The sequence below is a fragment of the Musa acuminata genome, chromosome BXJ1-8 (genome assembly GCF_036884655.1).
Source record: "Musa acuminata AAA Group cultivar baxijiao chromosome BXJ1-8, Cavendish_Baxijiao_AAA, whole genome shotgun sequence".
In the NCBI taxonomy this organism is placed as follows: Eukaryota; Viridiplantae; Streptophyta; class Magnoliopsida; order Zingiberales; family Musaceae; genus Musa; species Musa acuminata.
The window spans coordinates 41,082,268-41,094,345 of NC_088334.1; the positions used below are offsets into that span (position 1 = coordinate 41,082,268).

The 12,078-nt window shown below is 36.7% G+C and overlaps 2 protein-coding genes across 2 annotated transcripts; both read left to right on the plus strand.

The window, feature by feature from the left end:
* Window positions 1–1,123: 1,123 nt before the first annotated feature.
* Window positions 1,124–1,952, plus strand: LOC103994674 (dirigent protein 1-like). Its single transcript, XM_009415079.3, has one exon. It carries the CDS (start codon window positions 1,182–1,184, stop codon window positions 1,695–1,697), a length of 516 nt encoding a protein of 171 aa, XP_009413354.2. The 5' UTR covers window positions 1,124–1,181; the 3' UTR covers window positions 1,698–1,952.
* A 3,586-nt stretch (window positions 1,953–5,538) lies between these two features.
* On the plus strand, window positions 5,539–6,078 carry LOC135680343 (dirigent protein 1-like). The gene has a single exon (XM_065194222.1). It carries the CDS (start codon window positions 5,539–5,541, stop codon window positions 6,076–6,078), a length of 540 nt encoding a protein of 179 aa, XP_065050294.1.
* The last annotated feature ends 6,000 nt before the right edge of the window (window positions 6,079–12,078 follow it).

Consider the following 12,078-nt stretch of genomic DNA (forward strand, 5'->3'; position numbering starts at 1 on the left):
ACTTTCAACGATGGTGAGGTGCCCGCTACCTCTTATTTTGTATTGGTATGAATGCTGGTTGCGGCATGTTTACGTTTCTGTGATGGTACAGCCTACCTGTGACTTCTTCTGTGTCCATATTTGTCAATTCCGAGTCTGCATTTTTTTCAGATAGCGCAAGAGAAATGTCCAAAACAAAAATAAACGACTCTGCAATTTAATGGGATCGATGTCCTCGAAGAGGCCATTACTATTATTTATGAGCAGATTGTTCTTCCAAATCGCCACCTACTCACTCGATCGGGAGGATGTTTTTGTCTTTTTCATCAGCTACCGTAAGGTACCAAATCCACATGAGATTTAGCGAAAGTTCCGAAACAACGGCGTAAGAGAAATGCCACCTCCAACGCCGTCCATCGTACGCTCATCCTTCGAACAGTTTCGTTATCGAAGATGTTGCCATCGGCATGCATCCATGGGTGAGACAAGGACGAGCTGTGGAGAATGCAGTGAATCAGTGCTCAAAGCTGTGAATTGTTTCTTCTTCGGATGCTTGCAGTTTGACTAAAATGTATGCTGATCTCTCAGTAAGCATGAAGGGAACTGTGGATGATTGTGCTGATCATGTGCTGCAAATTTATACATCTCTCTTTCAGTATTGACATTTTGCCTACGTTGGGACTTTTATACATATCACATGTAGCTTCAATTTCATTCACACGCATCATAGTTTGACAAGATCACATAATCAATCTACCTTGTTTGAATAATCTGACCACCATATGTGGGAGATTGGACACAATATAGCCTTAAGGTTGGAATTGCTAAGTAGTGGACCAAATTCCAACGTCATCCAATTTAATTAATCTTTGCAATAGGTACCAATATCTTCCTCGTCTTTATCTATATCTTATCCATATGAATGTTTTATAAGTTCCCTAAACCTAACCGTCACATATACATTATGTGCCGTTTGCATGAAAGAGTCGAACTAATGTAATTTATTTTCTTTTGGACATGCATAAATAGAAACCGTGATGTCTCCGTTTGAATTGAAGCAAGACTGCATGTCTTATTACAAGCTTGAGCTTCAAAACACAACATTGTTCTACCTACTCCTTTGGTTATAAAAGCCCACAGACCTCTCATGTCTCTCCCTCCAATCCTCCATCCACCTTTTCACCCCCTGCCTAAGCTTATCCATGGCCTCGTCTCCATCCCTCCCTCTTCTCCTCCTCTTCCTCTTTGCCGCTGTTGCCATTGTGAGCAGCGATGAACCCAAGGAGAATATGACCCACCTGCACTTCTATTTGCACGTCTACTACGGCGGCCCCAACGCGACCACCGTCACCGTTGTTAGCCCACCCGGCAACAGCACCTTCGGGAGCATCGGGGTGGGCAACAACATCCTGAAGGAAGGGCCCGAGCCGAGCTCGATGCTCATCGGAAGGACGAACGATCTCACCGCGCAGGCGTCCATAGAGAGCCCGTCGTACCTCTATATGTTGAACTTCGTGTTCACCGCCGGAGAGTACAACGGGAGCAGCATCGCCATCGTCGGCAGGGAGGTGATCGGCATGACCTCGGAGAGGACCATTGTCGGAGGGACCGGCATGTTTCGGATGGCGCGGGGTTACACGGTCAGCACTCTCATCAGTTCAACTGGAACCACCGAACTCTTTCTTGTGTCAGAGTACGATGCTTATATCTATCACTAGTGCTGATGAGCTGCCTCTCTCTCTCCTTGTGTGTTGCAATAAAACCTGCTCGTTGCTTCTTCTACATCCTCCACTTTGTTTCTTCTCTACGATTCTGGGAGTCACCCATGGTATAAGGGCTTTGTTTTGTAACGCAGTGTAGTATGATGCCTTTATCTTTCACTACCTGTGAGTTGCCTGCTGCTGCTGGTGCCTCTCCTTGTGTGGTTAATAAATCCTGTTTGTGGCTTTATCTGCATTCATATGCCACTGTTATGTTTGTGTATCTTCCATGATAACATGCTGTCTTCTTGTATCTTTGAACGTGGAGGAAGTCAGCCATTATCAGCCTTGCTTGTCTGAGAGAACCTTTTCCTTAAATGATGTCAACGTCAATGGCACCGAACATGCTCTCACTCATACTCCAAACCTGCATCACAGCATTAATAAACAAACGATCCCAATTATGTCGGTAAGTGGAAGCTGCATTAGAAATTTGAGATCTTATATAAAAAGACCTTTTTCTTTTTTGGTTTGCAGACATTAAACAAAGAGAATACAACGTAGACTTCGAGCGGCGTAGTCGTGCCGGCGACATCTTCCTATTATTTGGTTGGATTGGGACAGCTTAGTCTTAGTTGTCGCTGTTTGGTTCCACTCCGTCAAATAGTATGTCCTGTCACAATTCTTTTTTCCTTCCACTTGCGATAAGAAGTCTAATCTGTGGAAAAAATTGGGCTTCATGTGCTGACGTGTGTGACATTTTTAAATTGAATCCAGTCGTCATGGTTGGTACGACATTCTTCTCTCATTAATCGTAACACCTTAATTGGACTTGTTAAGTTGATTGATCGGATATCACACGACTTAAAGATGATAGTAACTTGAAGATGATAGTAAATCCATCCATCATAATCATCCTCTCCTTGTAGTTTAACAATAAATGAAGTGTGTCAACGGTAGTAATAACCTACCATCGTTGACCAGTTCAGTTCATGTGAGATATATGTATATATATTCATAAGAAAAGTTTCTAGCTTTATCTTTTTCTTGCATAGGGTTCCTACTTTGAAAATAGTATCCTTGGTGAGTTATTCTATCCATTTACTCGTGGATAGCTAAGTCATTGTTTTCTGCCCAAAACAGTGGCTCTTGGACCGTTGGTTTAGTAAGGTATTGCTTATCGATTTGGGTTGAGATAGTTCATTACCGATTTAACATTTTAACTCTGTTAAGAAGATATACAAAGTGGCTAGTACAGTGTATAATAAGTTGCTGTCATACTGATCTCGATGAAGAAATAAAAAGCTTCTCTTTTGTCATTTTTCTTCTTACCCATCTCTTTGTTTTTTATCTTTCCTTTCTTCTTGAATAAGACAAAAAAAATTATGTAAGTATATTAATTCATTCTGTACTATTATATTAATTCCTTGATTTAAAAAATAAAATTTTTAATTCTAATGATCTCTTTGTATGAAGGATTCTATTTTTGATAAAATATTTTCAGTTTTTTATGATATTGATAGATGAATATTAGGTAAGACATCAAATTTAGGTGAAATCCTTTGTCAAATGACTCACGTTTTGAGATTCTTTTCATAAACTTAAATGGCTCATTTTATTACGATAAAGATGATGATAGTGGTGATGTCTTACTAAAGAAATATTATAAGATAAAATTGAATATGACATAAATCCTAATAATTATGATGTATTAGGTGTTATTGATCAGTGAATTATTTTACGTAAAAATATATATGATAATATTTAATAAATATTTACTGAATAACTAAGATGATGATGTGCTGCTAAGCATTGCTACTGTTTGATGGGCCTCTACATTTGTCTGCTTTTACAGTGCCTTCGAACACTTTCTCCGTTGACAACAAGCCATAAGAATGTAACTTTTTAGGGTCTATTTCCTGCTACTGCGCTGTGTTGCAAGTCACTGGTCAAACTGGTAGCAATAAATTTCTTATTACCATTGATTATGCTTGTCATAGATCTTGCTTTGCTTCTCCTCTCATTATTAAATTAATTGCCTTTGGGCATATCCATGTTAGAATTACATGACCAACACAATATATTTTCTCTTTTTCTACATGCAAGTGAATAGTTTTTTTTTTTGTATCTGATGATATGATCTTACTAGATTATATCTTGTAGAGATAATGTTGATGGTAATTGTAATGGTCAAGCACAGATGAAGTCCTAACTTTTCTAAATTGACATTAACTGAGTAAATATGTGATGGGACTATATATAGTATTATTGTATGGTATATGGGATAGATAGTGTCTCACCCGTCTCTGTAGAGACTCTATACAAATTATTTGATACTTGTAAGATGGCCGATGCTATACGAAGTGAATCTGAAGTACTCGAACCAAATATTATCATTTTGATAATTTTTAACCATAATAAATATTATGGAATTCCTTATGGCCTAATGTTGTTAAGTTTTGTACCCATCTTATGTAGCAAAGATTGATGATACCAATCTGAAAGCTACATATGGATCAATCGGGGTTCATAAAAAATGTGCTGTAGAAATATGTGATGCATAAACTACTATGTTTGCATGTTGGTCTTTTCTTGAAATGTTGATTCTTATACTGCTTTGAAATTTTGATATGCAAATAATAAAATATGAGGGCTTTGTAGTTGTATGAGGGTTCCACCATGTGGGATTCTAGAATGTTCAATATGTGCAACCTTATCCCTTTGAGCAAATTCTCAATTAAAGATCCTGACAGTTATCATTTTAATCTTCACTGTTGAATTATGGATATGATCAAATTCTGTAACCTAAGTTCAACCTGTATATGACTTGCACAATGTTTTGAGCACTTTCAGAAATAAAGACATGTAAATTTAGATAAGATTTGGTCTGACAATAAATCCAACCTGTATCCTTGCATTTAATTTCGTTTTTTTTTATCCTCCAACTCCTTGTTGTTTTTTCCTTGGACATATCATTGGAATCTGTGCAAAATTTTGGAACATCATTATAACAATAATTGAGTTTTTCTCGACAGGAATTGAGGCTAGAGGCTTCATATTTGGTCCCCCGATTCCCTTGAGGAATCCACGCATGATTGCTCATCTGGTCCCCCAGTTCTCAGATTTTCATGATCATATAATCATAGAATATATATGGCTCAAGATTATACATTCCATGATGCTATTAGTAGGCTGCCTAAATCATTTATATGATTATATATTCATGCTATTTTCAAAATGGGATTACCAGCAAATCTTAATTTTGAAGTATCCAGATCCTTAGATGTCATGTAATTTGTTGTTTACAAAGTATGAGACAAATGATGAGCTTTTCCTGCTTGCAACACACCTGTAACTAATCATTTTACATACTTGATATAATAGTTAAATTGTTGTCCTCTCAAGTTTTACTATCTTTGAAAGTTTATTTTAGAAGATAGTAATTATCATATTTATAATAGATTTACCATGTTAGCACCTGACTTAGATTTTTGGATTTATACTTGACAAATCTTTATTCATTTATAGGGGTTATGGGACACAAAAAAAAATGATAATTTCACTTTATTTATTAGAAACTTATCATTCCCATATCATCATTCTATAATTACTGATATTAATCTGCTGAGAATATTAATGATCTTAAAAAAATAACCAAATATAATACTTTTTATAATATTCAAGTAACGATGTACTATTTTTGTGAATTTTTTTGTACTATGAACGGGAAGCAAATTGGCATGAATGAGCTTAAATAAAGGCCTCTATTCGACCTATTCTTTTGATTATAAAAGCCCACAAACTCTGGTGCCTCGCCACCCAATCCTACAGCCGCTTGATGATTCCTGCAAGTGTCTTCATGGCCTCATCTGCATACTTTCTTTTCCTCCTCCACCTCTTTGCCTTCGCCAACGTTGCCCCTGCAAGCGGACATGTATATGCTGCACACAAAGAGAAGATGACCCACTTGCACTTCTACTTCCACGAGATCTACGGCGGCCCCAACACGACCACCATCACCGTCGTCAACCCTCCCGGCAACAACTCGTTCAACAACTTCGGGAGCATCGGGGTGGGCGACAACATGCTTAGGGAAGGGCCCAACCCGAGCTCCAAGCTCATCGGGAGAGCGCAGGAGCTGGCCGTGCAGGCGTCCTTGGAGAGCCCGGCCTACCTCTCCGCGTTCAACTTCGTGTTCACCGCCGGGGAGTACAACGGCAGCAGCATCTCCATCTTCGGCCGGGCGGTGCTCACAGAGACGATGGAGCGGGGTATCATCGGCGGGACCGGCAAGTTCCGAATGGCCCGGGGCTACACCATTAGTAGGCTCGTCAGGAGAACTGGGACTACCGAAATCGTGCTTGTGGTGGAGTACGATGCATACATCTTTCACTACTGAGCAGCTGTCATTCACCTCTGCATGTGTGTTCTGTTCTTCATCCATACTTTGTTGTCTCTTTGACGTTGGAAGCCGCCCATTGTCTTTGCTCTTACAGCACAGCTGATGTCTCATCTCTTTGTTCTCTCACCACCATGATTATGATTAATAAGAAGCGTTTGGCTTTTCGCCCTAGTGCCTGTTTATGTTCACACAACTCATAATACCTGTCCTTTTCTGAACCACTTAAATTTCGCTCTACTAATAACGTCTTCATTAACTTTTGGATCTTGCTAATAGGTCCAAAAAAATTTTGGAAACTTTTTTAATAAAAGATAAATTGTTTTTAACTAAAACTTTAAATTTCTCAAGGTTATCGTCTCCCTAACTTGAATGGAAAACTAATTCTATCTGAAATCTCATTATCATCGACAAATAATATACATCATGGATGTGGATGTGTATCTAATCAATTCATCCGTTATTAATATAAATAAACTAAAATATAAAACATTAAAATTTGAAAGAAAAGGGAATTTGTTCCGCTTCTTATTATTCTCATGTCATCAATTTCACAAATTGTTTTGCTTTGCATGTTTTCTTCTTTGTTCTTTTCTTTTCCCTCGTTGCTTTTTACTGCCATGTACTTTGGAAGTTTGTGTACAATAATTCCACCATGGTTTTGGTCGTCTTCATCATCATTCCTTTTTATTTTAATCAATCGTAGTACATGATTATTCTGTAAGAACAGACAGGGCCACTAACTATAAATAATTAGTCTCTGCCAACCTTTCTGTAAAGTCAACTATACTTAGCCTATACTGTGAGTTGCTAAATTCATATAATAAGTTTTTCAATCAGTATAAATATGCTTCTCCTGTTCTCTGAGGCGCTGTTGTTGACTTCTCATTCACAAGTAGGGCCAACACCACTATGCCCGACGGGATGCAGCCCTCTATGACTTGTAGTGTTGTTTATGATTTGCCATTCTTATATGACAGCTCTTTTATCAACCAGCCAGAAGGGATACAGCCCATGCATTCACAAATAAGTTCAATTCAAATGTGTTGGTCGCACGCTGCTGCGAAGTGGACCAAGCTAAACCTGATGGGCCTTCGAGGACCAATCGAAGTTGGGATGGTGCCGACTTTACGCTAAGAACAGTGATGCTTGCGCTCTTCCAGCAGGATTACAGCTTCATTCATGTGGCAGCTATTGGACAAATAAAGTTTTGATAGTCAAGGAGAACATTTTGGCTACAATCCATTTGAGTGCAAATAAACTTATGATTGAAGCTGATATAGCATGGATTACAGAAGCTTTGAACAAGGAGAAACCTCCTTCTTGGTTCCTCCTTAGCCCTCTTCGTGAATGTTTTACTCTACTCAACTTGATCGTCGAGTGGAGGGTGATTCACACTTTTAGAGAGGGTAATCAGTATCCTACTGATTTGTCTCTTTTACCAAAAATCTAATCAGATTTGGACGCTAGATTGGCATCCTGATTTTTACTCCCTTTTGTGTTCTGATGGGCAAGCTGCAGCTTGTAACACAGGTTTTTGGATTAATAGATATAGATATATATATATATATATTTATTTCATATAAAGGAGCTAAAACACTTTAATAAAGATTGAATCAATCTTTTTCCCCATCATATGCGTGTGAGTGACATGAGGTCAAATTTGATAGTTATCCTTAAACAAGAGCATAGTTATTTATTTATTTTCCTGATTATTATATTTCTCTTCTATCTGTTATAAAAAAAAAAATCAACCGCATAAGTCTTCTTGACAAGTCAAGAGTGTTGGGTCCAGCCCATATGTGGGCTTGGACAATTGGGTCTATTGAGCCCAAATCACTAATTGAGGTCAACAAACAAGAGAAAAGGTTTAGTGCAACGTGCGTGTGTGCAGGTGAGCGTGCAGCGTGCGGCGACATGCAAAGAAAAGAGGAGAGAGGAATAGAGAGAGAAAGATTAGGTTTCTGAGTTTTATGTGAAGAATCCTTGTAGTAAACTCTACAATTCGGCCTAAATTTTATGTGAAGAATCCTTGTAGTAAACTCTATAATCCTAATGGTGTTGATCTACAGTTTACCCTCTCTAAGGTACTTTCCTACTATATTCACTCTGTGAGACCTAGAATTCTTTTACGAGGAGATCCATCGTATATGATGATATGCTAGAGCCAAGATCTATGTCCTTGATGTTATTTTGATCCTCTAGTTATTCTAGAGAAGACCTACTGTAAACTTGTTATCATTATTATTGATAGTGAAAGTTTGAGGTGGACTATGGTCCCGTGGTTTTTCCCATATTGGATTTTTCACATTAAAAAGATAAAGATTTAGTCTCACTGTGTAATTGATTTTTTGCTCTATTGTTTATGCTGTGTTAGTTGATATTTTCATTTGGATATCAAGTTAGTATTTTGATGAAGAACTCATTTTGATACACAAAGAGGAAAATAATATTTCGTTTTAACATATTTTTTTTAACAAAAAGTGTATATCATCGTAGACATTATCGGAAGCTTTAATTAAGAGGAGACGTACAATGTAACACGAGCACTTCAACATCAATCGAGAATTGATTGATCTGATCAAGAGCACACATCTAAAGACGGAGAATTTACCAGCTAAAATCGTCCCAGTCACGCAGTGTTTGACCTTAGTGATAACACAAAAGAAGGTTAAAAGTACAAAACGAAAGGACATGTTGACCCATTGACTTACTCCCAACTCTATTAATCCGACTTGAGTCGAATCGAAAATTGAAGCAAGCCAAGAACAGCTTTCAATGCTGGTTGGATTACATCAAAAACCCGATTCCAAACATCTTTCTTCACGGCACTGCTATGATATCAAATAAATCCAAATTACAAAGATGAGTCGTTCATCTCTATTGTGAGTATGGCATCTTTCTCATTTCCACGAGTCATCACATCCTTCCAAATTTATGTTTATATGAATTGTCTACTTGCGACTTGCACTAGCATTTATAAAAAGTTCCCCTATCCGCCCTTTCCATTGGCCTACTTAATCGTAAATATTGACTGCAAAGAGCAATACCTATTGTCGTAAGTTAATAAGAAGTCTATTCTTGTCTCCCAAACCAAAGAAGTATAATTTACGACTTGTAGCGAGTTGACTTGGTGTTTATTACAGAAAACATTGCGCGGCAGGAGGTTTATTCACATGGCAGCGAGCTGTGTAACAAAATTCTGTCACGTTTATAATAATTAAGCAACATCGTGATAAGATATAAAGAAGAATAAATTTTATATATGAATAAATACAAGTAGATCATAACGTAGTAAAATTAAATATAATTAAAATAAAATAAGACATCAAGATTTACGTGAAAAATCTCTCCAACATGAAAGATAAAAATCATGGGGCAAACCAGAGAAAATATACTATAAGAATAATGAATATACAAATCTCAGAGACTCTTGCCCAAAACCCAAGCAATAATCATAAGAGAATAATTGGGATACAAGGATTATTTCACTACGTATAATATCTAAAATCTTTCTATCCAAATAATCATAGTAAGAATCTACTGTAGATATGATCTAACATTAGATGAGAATACTACCTAGATAATTAAGAATAATCTCTCTACATTATCCTTGTCTTTTTTTCTTTTCTTTTCTTATTTTTTTGTCCTTTCCTCATCTTTTTAAATCATATTGCTACTATAATTTTATGCCCTGTTGTTATAGTTTTCTCCATATTTTTCACAGCTACCACACCCCCCTTATTAGATCTAGGTTTAGAATAAAAGAGAGGTGGGCTATGGGCTGTTAAAGCCTGGGCTAAACTCATGAGCTGTCAGCCTAATAACCTCCCTCTTTAGGTCATAAGGGAGGTTGCCTCATTACTCCTCAACGTGAAACCATGCTGACCAACTATCAGCAAATCTCTTATCTTTCTTTCGGTAAGGTCTTTGTTAATATGTCAGCTCCATTATCATCTATATGAATTTTCTAAAATTGTAACTACTTCTCTTGAAGTACATTTCGAATCCAGTGGTATCTGATATTTATATGCTTTGACTTAGAATAAAAAATTAGATTCTTACTCAAATGTATGGCACTTTGGCTATCACAATTCATCACATAGTTTTCCTATTTCAGTCCCAATTCTTATAAGAATTTTTTCATCCAAAATATTTCTTTGCAAACCTCCGTAGCAATAATATATTCTGCCTCTATGATAGAGAGAGTAATACACCTTTACAATTTGGATTGTTATGATACAGCTCCCCCTGAAAAATGTAAGTACAAAACCAGATGTGGATTTCCTTATATCAATATCTCTTGTCATATCTACATCTATGTAATCTATCAATATAAGTGGTTTACCTTTAAAGCTTAAACAAACTTTAGAACTCCCTTTGAGATATCTAAAGATCCACTTCACTGTTGCCTAGTGCTCTTTGTCTAGATTTGCAAGAAATCTGCTAGTTACACCCACTACATATGTGATATACGGCCTCGTACATACTATTGTATATATTAAACTTCCAACTGCTGAAGTATAGGGTATCTTTTGTATTTTCTCATTCTCCTCATCGCTTGACGGACTTTGTTCTGAGCACAACTTGAAGTGACCTGCAAGAGGAGAACCAACTGGCTTTGCATTGCTCATACTGAACCTTTCTAATACTTTCTCGATATATTTCTCTTGTGATAATCAAATCTTCTTATTTTTTTCTATCACAGGAAATCTGCATGCCTAATATTTACTTTGTTAGCCCCATATCCTAAAGTTGTAACTACTTCTCTTGAAGTACATTTCGAATCCAGTGGTATCTGATATCTATATGCTTTGACTTAGAATAAAAAATTAGATTCTTACTCAAATGTATGACACTTTGGCTATCACAATTCATCACATAGTTTTCCTATTTCAGTCCCAATTCTTATAAGAATTTTTTCATCCAAAATATTTCTTTGCAAACCTCCGTAGCAATAATATATTCTGCCTCTATGATAGAGAGAGTAATACACCTTTACAATTTGGATTGTTATGATACAGCTCCCCCTGAAAAATGTAAGTACAAAACCAGATGTGGATTTCCTTATATCAATATCTCTTGTCATATCTACATCTATGTAATCTATCAATATAAGTGGTTTACCTTCAAAGCTTAAACAAACTTTAGAACTCCCTTTGAGATATCTAAAGATCCACTTCACTGTTGCCTAGTGCTCTTTGTCTAGATTTGCAAGAAATCTGCTAGTTACACCCACTACATATGTGATATACGGCCTCGTACATACTATTATATATATTAAACTTCCAACTGCTAAAGTATAGGGTATCTTTTGTATTTTCTTATTCTCCTCATCGCTTGACGGACTTTGTTCTGAGCACAACTTGAAGTGACCTGCAAGAGGAGAACCAACTGGCTTTGCATTGCTCATACTGAACCTTTCTAATACTTTCTCGATATATTTCTCTTGTGACAATCAAATCTTCTTATTTTTTTCTATCACAGGAAATCTGCATGCCTAGTATTTACTTTGTTAGCCCCATATCCTAAAGTTGTAACTGCTTCTCTTGAAGTACATTTCGAATCCAGTGGTATCTGATATCTATATGCTTTGACTTAGAATAAAAAATTAGATTCTTACTCAAATGTATAGCACTTTGGCTATCACAATTCATCACATAGTTTTCCTATTTCAGTCCCAATTCTTATAAGAATTTTTTCATCCAAAATATTTCTTTGCAAACCTCCGTAGCAATAATATATTCTGCCTCTATAATAGAGAGAGTAATACACCTTTGCAATTTGGATTGTTATGATATAGCTCCCCCTGAAAAATGTAAGTACAAAACCAGATGTGGATTTCCTTATATCAATATCTCTTGTCATATCTACATCTATGTAATCTATCAATATAAGTTGTTTACCTTCAAAGCTTAAACAAACTTTAGAACTCCCTTTGAGATATCAAAAGATCCACTTCATTGTTGCCTAGTGCTCTTTGTCTAGATTTGCAAGAAA